The 17,567-nt window shown below is 53.7% G+C and overlaps 1 protein-coding gene across 4 annotated transcripts; it reads left to right on the top strand.

Annotated features, from left to right (window-relative positions):
- Positions 1-1,568: 1,568 nt before the first annotated feature.
- Positions 1,569-14,974, top strand: CD34 (CD34 molecule; the record flags this gene model as incomplete). Of its 4 annotated transcripts, none has more annotated exons than XM_083878504.1 (8): positions 1,569-1,901; positions 7,571-7,705; positions 8,640-8,929; positions 9,012-9,101; positions 11,353-11,500; positions 12,402-12,448; positions 13,286-13,453; positions 14,774-14,974. In XM_083878504.1, the coding sequence occupies exons 1-8, from the start codon at positions 1,850-1,852 to the stop codon at positions 14,972-14,974; spliced, it is 1,131 nt and encodes a 376-aa protein (XP_083734630.1). In that variant the 5' UTR covers positions 1,569-1,849. The 4 variants fall into 4 exon arrangements, with proteins under 4 accessions (XP_083734630.1, XP_083734631.1, XP_083734632.1 ...); XM_083878505.1 differs by lacking the exon at positions 14,774-14,974 and adding an exon at positions 13,696-13,976 and having other exon boundaries at positions 13,286-13,482; XM_083878506.1 differs by lacking the exon at positions 14,774-14,974 and adding an exon at positions 13,693-13,793.
- Positions 14,975-17,567: the final 2,593 nt, after the last annotated feature.

Consider the following 17,567-nt stretch of genomic DNA (forward strand, 5'->3'; position numbering starts at 1 on the left):
GTGCCCACACTCAGGTTTTAAACCACATGTTACCAGGACATTTTGGCCTTTGATAGAGCTGTGTGTCTCTGTCAGTCAGTAACAGATTACTGAACATAATAGAAATCTTTATATAGACGTTGGAGGCCTTTGCTGAGCTACAGATGTTTCCTTCCAAGAAACATTTTCCTGCCACAGAACCACAGAAGGCTTTGAGCTGGAAGGGACATTCAAACATCATCTCATCCAACTCCTGTGCTATGCTAAAAGCAATAGCTACTGGAATTTTGTCCTACAATAAATGTGGAAATACTATTTGAGGGTTTCTTTGTAGGTAACACCATCCTGTCCTTTTTTATTTTTGTGGTTTTTAATCCTTTTCTGGCTGTAGCCAGATGATGGCCATTCTTGCCCAGGGCCGGGGCTTGGGATGAGTTTTTATGTCCCTTAAATCCCAAAGCAGTTTCTGTGACTCTGTGACTGTAGAAGTGTTACAGGAGCATCCACAAAAAGACAATACATTGAGTAAGAGCTTCCTCATCCTTCTTTCCACAGCGTTTTTTCCCCCCTGTCCACCTCATTTTTTGATTTCCTGTTCCCAATGACTCCTTTAGTCATCTCATCATACAGCTGTAAAAAAAAAATAAAAATGGCATTTATACTGAACTGCAATTGAGTTTCCCAGTTTCCCAAGTGTTCATCTGAATTTTTTTTTTTTTTTTTTTTTTTTTTTTTTTTTTTTTTTTAGTGCCCAAAGGCCAAAAATTTGACTCCCAGACTGGTTTGGGTTTGGGAAGGGATATTGAGGATCCTCTTATTCCACCCCATGCCATGGGCAGGGACACCTTCCACTATCCCAGCTTGCTCCAAATCCCATCCAGCCTGGCCTGGGACACTCCAGGGACGGACATCCCCCCGTGAGGCCACAGAGCATCCCTCACCCTGCCCTTCCTGAGCTGGTCCCATGTGTGTCTGCAGTGCAGGCCCTGAGGAACCAGAGAGCCAAAATTCCCACTTGGTGAGGCTCAGCCTGGTAATAAACTGCAGTCAGAGCTCTGTGCTGCTCCCAGGGCTCCCACAAAACATCCCTAATGAGCTCGGGGAGGTTATTGCTCTCCCACCCTGCTCCTGCTCCAGCCTTAATGCCAAAGTTTTCTGCCTGTGGGTTTTTCCCTGCCCCAGACCTTCTCTAACCCATCTCCTGCGTGCTCCCTGTTTGACTGGAGTCAATTCAGTGGAGCTAATGGAGTTACTTCTCTCCAGGTCAGCGCTGATTCCACATCCTTGCCTTCCTTGCTTAATTTGCTGAGAATATTTCTGATTCCGCAGCCCGTTTTCAGCACTCCTCTGTTTTCCAGGGCGCTGGGGTTTGGACCTGGGGCTCCCCCCATCCCCGCAGGCTCAGGGCTGTGCTTGCTCTGCCCCGGGGTGAGCTCAGTACCTGCAGCCCGCTGGGCCAGGCTGTGCCCTGCCTTCCCTCGGACGGGAAAGCAGCAGCTCTCAGGAAAGAGTTAATCCCGGCCAGCCTTTGGGATCCTTTGCTGGGGAGAGGGCCGATCTTTTGTTTGTTTTGAAGCCGCTGGCAGGAAAGTGGGGAGGAGAAAATTACCTAAGTGATAGTGAGGTTGCCACGAACTATATAAAAACTGGGAAATCAAAGCGGAGAAACTCCACCTCGCCTGTCCCGCGCCACAGGCACAACCCCTGAAGGAGAAACCCACCCCACAAGTGAGTGATCTCAAAGGCTTGAACTCCAACCAAGCCGCATGAGCTCAGAGCTGCTGCAGGGCTGAGGAGCCCCGGCGCTGTCCCGGCCGGATCCCGCTGCACCGGGAACAGGGAACGCCGAGTTTTGGGAACTCCCCCAGCCATGGAGTGGAGACAGCTCCTCTGCATCGCCGTCTGCCTGCTGGAGCTGGATGGTGAGTACCGACACCCCAAACCGCCCCGGGTCACGGCAGGCACCGGGGCAGCTCCTCGGGGTGGGGGAAGATGCTTCTCCAGGAGTTTGGGATTCGGTGCCACCCAAAAACCCCGCGGTGACATTTCACAGAGCGGCAAAAACATCCCCGTGTGATGGGGGGAAAAAACCTCACTGCTGCTCTGGAAAGGACAGGAATGGGGATCTGAGCTCCCCACAAAATCCTGGCTAGCACCAGGGGTGGGAATGCAGCAGGCGAGGAGTGCAGCCACAGTTCAAGTTGTCTCTCAGCCTGCGCCGGTGTAAATGAGCCACGCTTTTGTTTTGTGGTTGGAACTAAACATTTGCTGAAAATCAAATGAATCTCCATAAATATTAAAATCTCCTATTGCAGCTCTTCAAATATTCATCACATGAAGCAATGAGTAACAGCACCGAGATCTTTTCTCTAGGTGCTACATTTTAAAGGGTTGTGTTTTAGGGAAATATTATCATTTTTGTCCCAAACCCAACAGCCATGAGGTAATAAAAAAAAGGATTAAAAAAGTGAAGCAGCACTCTGTGTGTTGCCTGGTGTGCTGGGACAGGAGCCAGGAGCCCGCGGGTGTCTCCTCAAATGTAATTTTTTCTTCCTCACACGAATGTGAGTGATGAGAATCCATTGCAGGAATTCTCTGGGTTTTGTTCTCCTGTTTCAGAGCTCCTTTCATGTTCCCCTGGCTGCCCAGGTAAACGGCTCACCTGAGCTGCTGGCTGACCCTCCAGTCTGTGTTAATTTTACAGGAATTGAAGAAAAACTCAATTTTATTTGAGAGAAATGACATTCAGGACTGTGAGGCTGGGCTGAACCGGGTGTGAGACAAAGGTGTGAGGCAAACCTTGAGCCTCAAACCTCGAGTTCCTTGTACAAAACAAACCTTGAGTTCCTTGTACAAAACAAAAGTGATGGGGAAGTGATAAAAAACTGGGATTTTGGAAGGACAAAGCCACTGGGCAGCAGCTTTAATGCTAAAAATGTTCTTGCACAGCCCATGGCCATCATCCCTGCAGGATATTCCTGCCTGGGAAGTGCAGGAGGCTGATTTCTCCTCGGTGTAGCTGCTGGAAAAAAAAAAAAAAGAAAAAAAAAAAAGAAAAAGAAAAAGAAAAAAAAAAAAAAAAAAAAAAAAAAAAAAAAAAAAAAAAGAGGCAGCTCATCCTTGGGGCTCTGCTTGTTCCTCAGCTCCGTGGGGAACCCCAGAGAACCCATCCAAGGCTCCAGTTGTGCAACTCCCGTGGAAATCCCAACTCTGTGGGTTTGGGCTCCAGTTGCTCCTGGCAGAGCTGCCGAGGGTGGGAGCACCAGGCCCCTCCTGCTCCCAGGACACCTCCAGCTCAAGCCACATGTTTTATAGGAAAAAACCTCTCGTGGCTCCCTGGGACAGGAGTCCTACAAATGTTGTGTTTGATGTGGTGTGGGGAGGATGGAGTTTGTGTTCTGTGAGCCAGGGGCAGCCTGGTCCAACCCCACAGGAGCAAATCCCCTGGGAAACCCGACCCCAAGGGCAGCAAACCCCCTGGGAATGCTCCTTCCTGGTTCTTTGGGTTCTTGTTGAGTTTGCGAGAGCACAGCAGAGGTTTGCAGCCGGCCCCGGTGTGCAGAGCGGGCTGCAGTTCCCAGACCCTCCCAAGCTCCTGGGAGGACGCTGTGAGCAGCCTGTGTTGGGAAACTGGGCACGGATAAAGCACATGGAGAGGTGTCCTGTGCCTGTCTCACAGTGAACTTGGGAAAGGGAGCATGGATTGTATTTGTACCTAATAAAAAGCTCTTTATTTCTTTTACTTAACCTTTCATCTTCCTTTTTTAATATGTATTTTTCATTCATCTCTGCCAAGCTTGGTTTTTAGAAGAACTGTTTTTCCTGCCACTTTCACACGTTCTTTCTTTCCTCCTCTCCTTTTGCAACACTTGTGTAAGTTCTAAATATCAGGAAAGGAAAAAAAGAGACTTTAAAACTTCCAGCTGCTCGAGTTTAACATCCTTTAGAGGCTGCTGCTGCTCCAGCCAGGAGAAATGTCAGCCCCGGGAAGGTGCTGAGCTCCCGGGCTGCCCGAGAGGCCCCAGCCCCAAGGAAAGCCTGGGAGCAGCAGCTGGGCTTTGGTGTGGCAGCTCGGGGGGCTCCCCCAGCCCCCGGCCCCACACCCACATCCTGTCCGGGCCAAGGAAAAGGGGGAGGGAAGGGATTTTTATCAGATATTTCCAGAGGGAAGAGGGCTCCACCCGCTTGAATTCCTGCCACATGGCTGAGAGCTGTGGAGCTGGAAAGGCGTGAGTAATGCCGGCTGGAGTCCTTGGAGGGGCTGCTGTGGGGAGCCGGGGCTGGCTCCGGCCCCGGGGCTCTGCATCCTGCAGCTCCAGAACTCTCCAGCATCCCACAGCTCCAGCCCCAGGGCTCTGCATCCCACAGCTCCAGAACTCTCCTCATCCCACAGCTCCAGAACTCTCCTGCATCCCACAGCTCCAGCCCCAGGGCTCTGCATCCCACAGCTCCAGAACTCTCCTCATCCCACAGCTCCAGAACTCTCCTGCATCCCACAGCTCCAGAACTCTCCTGCATCCCACAGCTCCAGCCCCGGGGCTTTGTATCCCACAACTCCAGTCCTGGGGCTCTGCGTCCCACAGCTCCAGAGCTCCTCTCCTGCATCCTGTGGTCATTTTACCCTCCTCTCTTGCATCCCAGGGTCTCTTTACCCTCCTGTCCTGCATCCCAGAGCTCCAGAGCTCTCCTGCATTCCATGACCCTTTTACCCTCCTCTCCTGCATCCCAGAGCTCCAGAACTCCTCTCCTGCATCCCCTGGTCCCTTTACCCTCCTCTCCTCCATCCTGTGGTTCTGCACCCTCCTGTTCTGCATCCCCTGGTTTCTCACCCTCCTCTGCAGCCCTGGGACCAGCAGTGTCCTGGTGCCAGCTCGGGGCATCCCTGGAGCCCCTGGAACCCTCAGGGAGCTCGGGAATAAACTCTGCCAAGGACAGAGCTGGAGGAGCCCCCCTGGGCCAGGGTTTGTGTGCCGGGTGCCCAATGAGCCCAAGGCTGAGCCAGAGATTAACCAAGAGATCTAAGCCAGGATCAGCTCAGGAGGGGCAGGTCCTGCCCGGAGATTCCCAGTGGGATTCACCTCCCCCAGTTGTGTTTGCTGTGGGTGCAGGATTGGGACCCAGTGGTGGAAACTTTCCTTCTCTTTCCTGAACCTTTGCCACTGCAGAGCTGTTTTGTGGCCCTGGCTGAGTGCTCAGGGATGAGTCTTGGAGCAAGTTGAACATTTCTATTGTTGCCTTTTCTTTATTCAATCGAAGATCCTCCCTAAGCCCCATTATTAAAATATCTTTAAGAAATAATTTACTTTTTAAAACCTGGGTGGGTGAACACAATGGGTGCTGTGAAGTGCAATTTTCTTTCCCATCCCTGCATGGTTTTGCTCTTGCAAGTGCTTGCATTGCCAGGTGAAGATTTCTCCCAGGTTAATAAATAGCTTGGCTTAAACTCTAAACCCTCAATCCTAACAAATTGACAAAGTTTAATGAAGCCATTAAAAATGTATGGTGCAATAAATAACCCTCTTTAGCTGAGCACCATGTGGATTATCCAGCCCACATCTGGATCGTTATTTATCTTATGAGCCCAAAGATTTTATTAAAAAAACCCTCATTTGTGTTTTGTGGCAAAGCTCCTGCACATGCTCCAAGAAAGGCAAGAAAAAGAAATCCAGAGTGACAGCTCCTCTCCCAAATTACACTGAGCAATGGCCAGGCTTCCACTGCAATTCTCAGTGCTGAAAAGGCTTTGATTGGAAATTCCTCAGGTGCTTTGCAAACATCTGGAAGAGTTCAGAGGTGCTGGGGTGGCTGTGGCACTGGGGGAGGTCAGGCCCAGGCTCTGCATTGTTCTGGTGATGCAAAATTTCCTGCTCGTGGCCAGGAAAACACGGAGCTGTGCGTGGAGCCTGGCCCTGGCTCCTTGTTCTGTGCCTCCTGCTTTTGATTTGTTAAAAGTCATCAGGAAAACTCGCTGATTTAACCAGCTGGAAATGAATTGTCTTGGAGAAGACAGAACTTCTCCCCCTGAAATAAAAGCTGTGCCAGAACCTGAATTCCAGCTCCAGACACCTGCACTGAGCCCTCAGCAGGGCCCCCCCAGAGCAGCTGCGGGGTGGGATGGGATGGATGAGGATGGATGGGATGAATCAGGATAGGATGGAATGGGATGGGATGGATGAGGATGGATAGGATGGGTCAGGATGGATCATGATGGGATGGATGGGATGGATCAGGATGGGATGGATAGGATGGATCAGGATGGGCAGCACCAGTGTGGGCAGCCCCACAGGACCTGTCTGGGCCTCACATTTCCCCTCTGGCCCAGGCTCCCACAGGAGGAGCAGCTCTGCCCCTGCCCCCATGGCCAAACCCTGGTGACCTGGGGCTGTGCCCTGACAAACCCTGCAGGCTCTGCCCTGGGGCTATGCCCTGACAAACCCTGCAGGCTCTGCCCTGGGGCTATGCCCTGACAAACCCTGCAGGCTCCGACCTGGGGCTGTGCCCTGACAAACCCTGCAGGCTCCGACCTGGGGCTGTGCTCTCACAAACCCTGCAGGCTCTGCCCTGGGGCTGTGCTCTCACAAACCCTGCAGGCTCTGCCCTGGGGCTGTGCTCTCACAAACCCTGCAGGCTCTGTGCAGCTGGGCCAGCCAAGCCCTGTGTGGTGACAGAGCAGCTCCTGCCAGGCCATCCCCATCCCAATCCCCCAGCTCCCAGTGCCCAGTGCTCTTTCCCTGGCAGCGAATCCTGCTCGGGACCTGCCAGAGCTGCTCCATCTCTCAGGGTGGTTTGGGAGGATGAAGTAACTTTTCTTGGAGCTGGGACTCCCCTGGGCAGAGCTACAAATGAAACAACACATTGTGTATGATTTTCTCTTTAGTGCCTGGATAAGAATCTTAAACACCAAGAGCCCTGGGGTAGAGACTGGAGCTGCTTGTTAAAAGTGGGAATGGATCTTGGGGAGAGAGAAGGTTGGAGGAATGGGGAGAAATGCATTTTCACTGACTCACACAGCTCATTCCAGAAGGAAAAGCTGGAAGTGTCATCTCTGTAACGCAGCAGGAAGCAATATATAAACTTTAAGTTAGAACAGCAAACCACTCTCCAAACATTCTGCTTTACCTCCAAAGATGTTTTCGCTCATGAGTCAGGGCTGATCCCCAGCCAGTGGGAATGTTTCTATTTACTTTGAGATCGTGCCTGCAACTGTAAATCCAACTTATCTATCCTGAGGCACACAAGTGATCTCTTCCAAGGCTTGATTCTTTCCTCCCAGGATTATAAACCCAAACTACTCTGAAATCCAGCTTTGTGCAGAGCTTTGTGCACCCACCAGTGAGCTGAGGCCGGGGTGGGCTGAGGGTGGGAACAAGCCTGTCCTTGTCCTCCTGCAGGAGCCCTGCAAGGGGCTGGTGCCCACCTGGATGAAAAGTTTCACCCCTGAGCCTCTTCCAGATGTGCCCCAAATCTTTCTGCCGGTTTGGGGCAAGAAAAAGCGAATTTGGGAGAGCAGCTAAACCTTTCCTGCTTTCCCCCAGGGGCTCAGGGCTGAGCTGGGGCTTCAGCAGCCTCTAAGAGCTTCTTCTCCCCTCAGGCTGCACTGCTGAGACCACGACAGATCCCACCACCCTGACAGACACAACTGTGACAGCAGGGGACACCAGCCCTGGGACAGCCAGCACTGCCACCACAGACACAGGACACCCTGGCACTGCCAAACCAGCCTCTGGTAACCTCTCCCTTTGTTCCCTCTGTAATTCCTGGTAGCTTCTGTGTTAATAATTAGATTTATTAAGTATTATGATCTAATATTAGATTTATTAACAGGCCCCCACTGTTAAGGCATAGCTCATGCTCTCAAAAAAAAAAAAAAAAAAAAAAAAAAAAAAAGGTTGGGTATGGTCAAAGGCTTTAATTGCATCCAAAAAAATCCCACCTGGGGACACCCAACCCAGGCAGCTCAGCCCCATCCTGGTCAGAACAAAGAGCTCAGTAATGTTTATCTCAGCACACGTCTTGGGAGAGACCCTTTGGGAGGAGAGGACAAGGGGGAACGGCTTTAAGCTGGAGGAGGGGAAATTTCAATTAAATACTGGGGAGGAATTCTTCCCTGGGAGGGTGGGCAGGCCCTGGCACAGGGTGCCCAGAGCAGCTGGGGCTGCCCCTGGATCCCTGGCAGTGCCCAAGGCCAGGCTGGACATTGGGGCTTGGAGCACCCTGGGACAGTGGAAGGTGTCCCTGGCCATGGCAGGGGTGGAACTGGATGAGTTTTAAGCTCCCTTCAACCCAAACCAGTGTGTGATTCCCTGACGGGAGGCCCAGCTCAGGCTCTGAAGGGCTCTGAAGGGATGAGGGCACTCAGGGAGCCTTTCCCTGGGGTTTGGGGTCAGGGCCAGGGAGGGGTTGGGGTCGATGCTGGGGGGTGGGTGGTGGCACCTTGGCCGTGGTGATGAGCCCATTGTACCCTGGCCATGGGCTGTGTGTGACAATCAGGCAACAGAACCAGGGCTGGTGAGGGTTCCTGGAGAGCCAGTGACTGCTGGTGCTGCTGCTGCTGTGACAAATCAGTATTGTCAATGTTGTCAGTATTGTCCTTCAGCCACCGCGCGGAGCTCACGGGGTTTGGGGTTTCTCTGTGACCTCCTCTCTGCATTCCCTCCAAGCTGAAGCCACAGCCGGCTCCATGGCCACCAGCTCGGTGTCACCAGAGTCCCTGGGGCAGCTGACGAGCAGCCCCCAGCCCAGCCCGGCCTCCACATCACAGCCAGGCTCCTCCTCAGTGCCTCAGGGGAGCCCAGGGATCCCCACAACCCAGAGCCCCTCAGCACAGCCCCGGGACAGCACCAACACCTCGGGCTCCACGACGGGCAGGACCAACTCTACGGCCACCCCTGAGCATCCCACTGTGTCATCGGCCACCACAGCCCCGCACACAGCCGGGGACAGCCCCGAGGTGAGCGTGGGGCTGCCTGGGGGGGCTGGGCTGTCCCCGAGGGGGGCACTGCCACCACCGCTGTGTGCTCTGTCCCTTGCAGAGTCCCCTCCCTGCCTTCGGCTGCCACAGTGCCAGAGATGAGGCTGACACCGGAGCCGTCTGCCTGCAGCTCAATGAGTACCACACCTGCGTGAGTGCCCCGCGTGTCCCCGAGGGGGACAATGGAGCAGGGGGGCTGTGGGGGTCCTGCAGCATTGGGGTCACCCTGCACCTCCGGGGGGCTGTAGGGGTCACCCAGAACTGGGGTCCCTGGGGTCCTGCAGCCCTGGGGTCACCCAGCACCCCCGGGGGGCCCTTTGGGGTGGGGAGGTCCCATCAGTGACCCTTGGGGCAGAGAGTTGGGCTGGTGCAGCAGGGGAAGGTCCCGGGAGGATCCCAAAGGGGTGGATCCCAAAGGGATCACAGCGGTTCCAGGGGAAATGCGACCCCCCAGCTGCACAAATCCTCCTTTTTCCTTTGAGCTCTGGGGTCAGCTCAGCTTCTAAAGCATCTCTCAGTGTGTCCAGCGGGAAGTTGCCTTTGTTCTTCTTCTTCCTCTTCCCTGTTGGGAACAAAGGTGCCCTTTTTTGTTTTGCCAAGTGCCCTAGGAAAGAAAACAGGGCATTGGAAGGAGCTGCTCCGTGGCCCCAGCAACTCCTGAGGGAATCCCAGGCTCTCTGTGACTGTCCTTGGCCTTGTGCACCAAAAATGAGGAATTTTTAACAGCAAAGGGGGGTCTGCTGTGGGTGGGAGGAAGAAACCTTCCCCACTGCAGGCACAGCCTGCCCCAGAGGGTGGATGGGGCTGGATCTTGTGAGACAACAATGCCCTGGCTGTGAAACACATCTGAAATACACAATTTCAGTTTTGTCACTGAGCCACGCCGCTGCCACTAAGGATGAGTGAGTCTGACTTGGCTTTCCTCTGCAGATGAGCGATTAAATGGCATTTAGGCTCGTTCCTGTTTACAGGGGCCGCGCTGGAGCGGAATCCGCAGGGAAAGTCCTGCGGGAGCCCGATCTCAGATGCCATCTAGCGGGCTCTGAGCCGGGCCGGGCACGGGGATGGTGCACGGATGGATGTGGGTACGGGTACAACACATCCAGAACATCCCAGAGACCCAGAGCTCACACTCCCCGAACCCTCCCTCGGTGTGAACATCCCAAATTCCCAGCGGGGCTTTCTGGAGGCCCCCAGCCCGCAGCAGAGCCCTCCCCTCGGCCAGCCCGGGGTGGGAGCAGGGGCTCAGGCTGGAGCTGGGAGCACGATAAGAACAGTCCTGGGGGTCAGCAGGCAGGAGCAGAGCAGTCCTGGAGGGCAGAGGCAGGAGCAGCGTGTCCCTCTCTCCCGCTGGCCTTTCCTGAGGCAAATGAGCAATCAGCTGGCACCGGCGCCGCTAATTGCAAAGGGAAACTCTGACACTCCGATGAGTTCTTTCCACAGCACAGAAAGGAAAATACACACTTGGGTCTCTTGTTCCATCTCGGCCTTCCTCCCCCCGAGCCAAGCTCGACAGAGACAGCTGAAAATGATTTGTTTGTTGTTCTCCCGTGGAGGAGTTCCTGCATTTCTGGGCACTCGGAGGATGGAGGGCCCTGGGGCAGCCCCGGGCAGAGGGAGGAGGGCACTGAGCCCAGGACAACGGGGGTTCTCCTCTTCCACAGCCCCAGCGCTGGGATTCAGCCCAGGGCAGGGCTCCTGGAGCTGCCTCTGTCTGTCTCTGGGGTGGGCACAGCCACTGTCCCCAGTCCGGAGGGTGTCAGGGAGGCTGAGAGGGGTTTTAGCAAGGCTGGGCTCTGTCTTTGAGCCTGGCTGTGGCTCCTGTCCCCGAGGAGAAAGCCCATCCTGTCTGGTCCACAAACTGGCCCACAAAGGCTGCAGCTCCTCGTTCCTCTTCCTCTTCCACCCCGGCGTCAGCTCAGCTCTAAAATGTGAGAAATTTGTGGGTTTTTTACCTAGCCTTTGATCAGCAACCTAGCAAAAACATTGAAGACATTTCCTAAACAGGAAGGCTCAATGCTTCTTTGTTATTTCCCTCCTTTCCCAGCCCCTGCCTGGGACTCTGAAACAATAGGGCTCTTCAGTTGTTCCAGCCCAAAAACTGGGGAGACTTGCCATGCGATTCAGAGCCTAAATTTAGCTTTGTTTAAATGCCATTTTCAAGAGTTGCTAATAATATCTCCATTTAATTTCTCCTCATTAGGGTAAGACAGGAGAAATGAGCACCTCCAAGGTGTTTGGGCTCTGGGCTGCAGTGGGAGGGGAGAGTCTGACACCCAGCTCAGCTCTGCAGGGCACAGAGGAGCCCCCAAAATTTGAATGGGAAACCACAACAACCTCCACCAGCAGGGAATTGCTCAGTTTCCTTGGTTTAACACCTGTTATTTCTGAAAATTTCACAGGAAGACTTTTCGAAGAAGAGGGGGCTGGATTTGTGGCGAGCAATATGTGAAAATGGAACCCACAGCGTGGCCTCCCCCTGCGAGATCAAACTCACCCCATCCAGCCTGGACAGGGACTGTTTGCTCCTCATCCTCAGAGGAGAGAAAGGTCAGTGCAAGTCATTCTTTGCCTGTGACCCACAGATATACACAGAGATATACACATAGATATACACATAGATATACACATATAGATATACACATATAGATATACACATATAGATATACACATATAGATATACATATATAGATATACATATAGATATATAATGCTATGGGCAGAGGGGCTGGGATTCCTCATGGGGAAGGAGAAGATCCCAGGAGGAGAAACCTCTCTGCAATTCTGTGTTGCACCCTCACACCCAGGTGGATGTTTCCAAATAAAGGTTTCAGTTTCACCTCAAGGCTTTTAAGGAAGAAAAACCAGAATCTTCCATGCCCTTCTTACCATGGTTGGTTCAGTGCCAAGACAAAGGCACCTGTTGGTCTCTGTAGCTGTTCTTTCTATTGGGCACAAGCCAAATAACCCTCCTAAAACATTAAGTTCTTAAGAAGGAGCCCAGAGGTGCTCAGGGGTTTTTTGGGGTGCCTTAGCCAGGTGTGAGGGGCTTTCCTGCCCCTGAGCACAGCTTCTGTTTTGGTTTTATATCGTTTGTTATTTTCTCTTTGATTAAAACCTTTTGCTTTTCAAAGCACTCCTGATCAGCCACCCCACAATTATTTTAAAGCCATTTCTGGGAGATTGCAGGTCAGCCCTCAGGGCTTGGTACATCACCACGCAGCCTGTATCCATTCTGCTCTTTCTTCTGGGCTCCAGCTGCACCCCTGGAGCCGTGGTTGCCTCCAGGGGCAACCTTGGCTCCTCTGTGCACAGCCAGGCCCTTTGGTGTGCCCTGAGTGCAGAGTGTGTGATCCATGTGTGGAATGGATGAGCACAATGTGTGTGATGTGTGTGATGTGTGTGATGTATCCTGTGTGTGTGATGTCCTCTCCTGTTTTCCACTTTGCAGATCCTGACAAACTCCTGAACACGCTCCAGAAGTCTCACTGGGAAAAGGTAAATCCCTTCAGCAAACTCACCTGCAAAAAAATGCTTGGCCAGGGGGCTGGAGGGGTGCGAGCTTTAGATGGTCAGATGAGGCTGAGGGAGATGCTGAGACTGACCTGCCCCCAGTTTGGAGGTGTCTGAGGAGTGCAGAGATCCCTGAGAGTGTCCAGGGCCAGGTTGGATGGGCTTGGATCACCCTGGGACAGTGGAAGGTGTCCCTGCCATGGCAGGGGTGGCACTGGATGATTTTTAAGGTCCCTTCCAACCCAAACCAGCCTGGGATTCTGTGGTTGGAGCCGAGCCCCAGCGAGGCTGTGATGCAGAACAGGAGAACCAGAACAAGCCATGGGGGCAGAAATGCTTGGACTGGCTCTGGGAAATGCTGCAGCATTGTCTCAGCAAGGGTTATAACAATAACTCTCAGGATGCAATTGGCTTCTTCAAAGGACCAGGCTGACATCAGTGAATTCCTCCTTCCCCCGAGGCTGCTGTTGGCCCGGGGGGCTGAGCCCCAGGTGTCTCTCAGGGTATAAATGTCAGAGCTGCAGCCCTCAGAGAGATCCCAGCTGGGTGCTCTGATCCCCGGGGTGTGCTCCAGAGGACAAAATCCCCTGTGCCACAGGAGGCTCCAGGCTGGGAATGAGCCTGTGAGGACGTGAGGGCTCCCAGGGCTGGGGCAGCAAAGCCCAGCTCTGATTACGTGCAGTTTCCCAAGGAGGTGAGGAGCAGCATTGTTTGAAGCCTGTGCAGCAGATGCAAACGTTTCCTGTTTGTCCCACTCCCAACTCCCTTTGGTGTTTTTATTTTTTTATTTTTTTTTTTTTTTTTATTTTTATTTTCCTCCAGTTTGGAATAGAATCCCTCAAAAAGGAGAATGCGAGGAGCCACCAGCAGGGCTCTTCCCAGAAGACCCTGATTGCCCTGGTGACCTCTGGGCTGCTGCTGGCGTTCCTGGGGCTGGCTGGATATTTCCTGATGAAGCGGCGCAGCTGGAGCCCGGCGGGGGAGAGGCTGGTCAGTGCTTACAGGTGGCAGAGCCGCAGGTAGAGAGGAGCCCGGCAGCACAGGGGGGTCCAGGGGGGGAGGACAGGGACATCCCCACCCCCTGTGGCTCTGTGCTCACCCCTGGGTGTGTCCCCAGGTCAGCCTGGGCAGGGCAAGGGGCGCTGAGAGGGGACCTCTCTGCTCTTCCAAAATCAGCTCCCGCAGCAGCACCGCCCCTTCCCCGAGGTCTAACACTTATTTTTGCTCAGCAGTAAGAACTCATCCAGCAAGACCCCTCCAGAGCCACTGAAACCTCATGAGTTTGTCATTAAAAGTGACGCCCTTTAATTGCCATTCCTTGTGTGAGCCCTGTGTCTGTACCTGTGCTGTAATAAAGGCAATTTCTCCCCATCGGCCATGGCAATAAAACATATCAAGAAAGAAAAAGGCAGAAATTTCCTATTTCCATTCTCCCCTTTTCCAGGCAGGCTGACCCTCCCCACCAGTGACTTTTGGGGATGTGACCCTGTGTAAAGTGAGGCCAGGCCACGATTACCCCATCACTGCTGTGTCCTGGGAGGCCAACAGGGCATTTCCTGGCCAGGAGGGATGTCCCCAGGACACAGAGCTGGGACACTGCCCCGTGTCCCTGATGCTGGCAGTGTGTGCCATGGAAACCCCTGGCAGTGCCAATCCCAATCCCAGGTGAGGCGAGTCCAGCCCACCCAGGGAAATGAGGCTGAGTGAGCTCCAGCCAGGACAATGCTGGATGCTGCTGAGGGAATTCCAGCTGGGAATTCCCACCTGGGCTCACCAATGCCAGTTCCAGGGCTGCACAACACCTGGGGAATTCTTGTGAGGGGGTGGAGGCAGCTCTGGGAGGGCCTGGATCCTCCAGAGGCACCTGCTCCTCACAGCCCTGCTGAGGTGAAATTCTGCACCTCTGCCACACCTGGCAGTGGACTCTGCACTTCAAAGGGAGGGCAAGGAAAGAAAAAGAGACAATTTCCATCATTTCCATTTGATGAATTCCTCCTTGGCCCAAGTGGCCAGCAGAGCTTCTGTCCCAAGGCAAGGTGGGCTCCAAAACCTCATTAGGGGAGAACAACACAACCTGACATCTTCTCTTGCAGGTGCCGGAGGAAAAGCTGCAGTTCCTGGAGAAACTGCAGTTCCTGGGTGGTTTTTCTTGCTCCACGTTGGTTCAGGCCCTCTGCTCCACTTCTTGTCAGCGAGAGCAGTGCCCTGCCCTGTGGCTGTGTGTCCCTCCTGCCTGGGGACCGTGGGCAGCCCCTGCCCTCGGCCCAGCACCTTTTCCCCACCCTGACTGTGTCCCTTGTGTCCCCCCAGGCTGAAGACCCCTATTACACGGAGAGCGGCAGCCAGGGGAACACCATGCTGATGACGCCCTCGCAGGAGCCCGCGGAGCTGCAGGAGAAGCCAAACCTCCCCAACCTCAACGGGGGCACCCAGGAGAACGGGACGGGCCAGGCGGGCTCCAAGAACGGCCACTCGGGCCGGCAGCACAGCCCGGCCGACACCGAGATGTGACCGCGGCCGGAGCCGCCACGGCAGCGCAGGGACAGGCAGGGCAGGGCCGGGGTCTCTGCGCACGGACAGGGAACTGCAGACCTTCCGTATCGTTCTTCTTGTCTCCGTGAAGAACTTCAAAAGCACATCGAGGGGCAGAGCTGCCAAAGAGCAGCTTCTCTGCCTCCTCCTCCTCCTCCTCCTCTCACTGACCACACAGGACAATTTTCTGCAGCTGTTCTCTGCTTTTGTTGTTAGAGGAACATCAGGACGAACACAAGTGCCCTTAGCCCTCGGCAGCTTTTAAGCAGAGGCAGAGTTGGACTCCAGGCAGCCCAGAGTTCTGGGAGCAATATGTTAGGCTGACTAAAGTAGTTAAATTGGGATTGCAGTGACAAAAGCCTCTCAGGTTTCAGATAGTTTTTTTGGTTAACAGAGTTGTTTATAATCTCATCTTTATGTTTAAGTGCAGGATTTCTTCCTTTTCTGGGACCATCAGGTATTTAACCCCTTCCTGTGCTTTAGGCCTCCCTCTACTATTTCCTACTCCAGCAGAATTTGCTGAAGTTCTGTAAAACTTCCCACGTGGAATTGAAGGCTGAAATGTCAACTCCTTTCTCTTTGACTCCTACCAGGACTGTGTCCTGAAGTGGTTTTTTTGAGGAAAAAATCCTTTCCCAGCCTCATCCTGCCCGGGGCTGGGGGTTGTGACGGGCAGAGCCAGCGATTTATCCCTTGAGTGAGATGGAGAACACTGGGCAGGGCTGTGGGGCTCTCTGGGGGCTGGGACCCTCTCCCTGCTGACACCTGGGGCAGGAATTTGGGCAGGAGAGGTGCCAGAGGGGGGAGAGGGAGACAAAACCCCAGCTCTGCAATGAGGAGTTCCCCTCTCTGCACCAGCAGCAGGGCCATGGACAAAGAGCAGCGGCTCACTTTGGGAAACACCAAACCCCAGGAGCAGGAGCAGGTCTGAGCCCTCTCTGTGCTGATCCTGCCCCTGAGGAAAACGCTGCTGGAGCCACATGGAGCTCCTGGCAGCTCAGAGGGAGCCGGAGACACAGGGCAGGTTTGTTCCCCACCCCAAGCAGATTTTTCGGGAGCCAAAGCCCTGATTGTGCCAGCCCCGTGCTGCTGGTGCCAGGCCAGGAGAGGTGATGGTTCAACACGAGCACCAGCAGCGACCTCCACACCCAAAAATAAGCCCAAAACCGGCCCTTGAAGCTGATCTCCCTCTCACGAGTGAATTCATCCCAACCTCCTCTCAGTGCTGAACACCTGAGGGAAAGGGTTTGGGTTTTTTTCTGGTACAGTGCTCAAAGCAATGACAGCAGCATCCATCACCACCTGGGGCTGCTCGTTGTGGGTGCAAGAGTCGCTCGAACACAATTAAAATATTCCAGGCTGTTTGCTTTGGTGTGAATTACTTCTCCCAGATCTCATTGTAAATAATCCCAGTTGAAAAAAAAAATGAAAAAAAAAAATTAAGTACTAAAAAAATGTCTTTCTCCGTTGTGTCCTTGGAAGAGCAGCGTGTTTATCCCTGTGGGGTGCGTGGCTCTGGCTGCTGCCAGCAGGATGGGAGGACAACGCCTCACGGAGAGGGTTTTTTCCCCAGCAGAAATCCCATGACTAAAGGCTCTGTCTGGCTCTGAGCACATTCTTCTCCCAAAAAACGTCTGCAGGATGAGTGACGTGCAGCAGACTGTTAACACCGCGTTAGGTTGATGGGGTTTTATTGATGTTTGGGACATTCAATTCCTGGGAAAAGGAATGAGGCTCCGGAGTGATGCCACCAGGGGAGGGGCAGAGGGACAGCAGCAGGAATTTCCTCATGGAAAGGGCGGCCGGGCCTTGGAAGGGACTGCCCAGGGAGGTTTGGAGTCCCCACCCCTGGAGGTGTCACCTGGGGGTGGCACTGAGGGCTCAGGGTGGGGATCGGGCACAGTTTGGACTCGGTGACCCCAGAGGGATTTTCCAGCGTCAGCGATCCTGGGATTCTGTGAGGGCTCCATCACTCTGCAATAACCCACAGCATTTCCTGCCCCAAAAATCTGCAGGGGGACACAGGGAAACCCGTCAGTGCCTGAGGCTGTTTTACACCACAACAACACAGACTCTGAACTTCAGAAGGCTGAAAATGACTCCTTTATTTTTGGGATGTGTCTCCCTTTTATCCCATTTCACACAGATCAATTTGATTGGTGAAACAAAGACAAACCTCTTCACTCCCATTGGTCAGAGCAGAGGGACAGCAAGGAGAAATCCCTCCGGGGGAAAGAGTGAAAACGAAGTTACAGTTACAAAAACATGTATTTTGTTTACAGAAAATTTCTTGGGAAAAGAATTTTAGCAAACTAAAACATTTTTAGGTTGGAAACCAGGGCTACAAGTGCTGCCCTTGTGGAGATGCTCGAGCTGCACTGACGGCAGGAACTTGGGGAACAGGGACCTCTCCTGATTCCCTCCCCTCTCTGGGATGTCTGACCCTTCCTATCCCCGGTTCCCTGGCACCAGGAGCTCCTCAGGGGACACTGGCTCCTGTTTTGCCGGGTTTGGGGCAGCCTGACCTCCGGCAGCCCGGCTGGGAGGGACAGAGGCAGGAAAAGCCGATGAC

The sequence above is a fragment of the Zosterops lateralis genome (genome assembly GCF_965231275.1).
Source record: "Zosterops lateralis genome assembly, chromosome: 26".
In the NCBI taxonomy this organism is placed as follows: Eukaryota; Metazoa; Chordata; class Aves; order Passeriformes; family Zosteropidae; genus Zosterops; species Zosterops lateralis.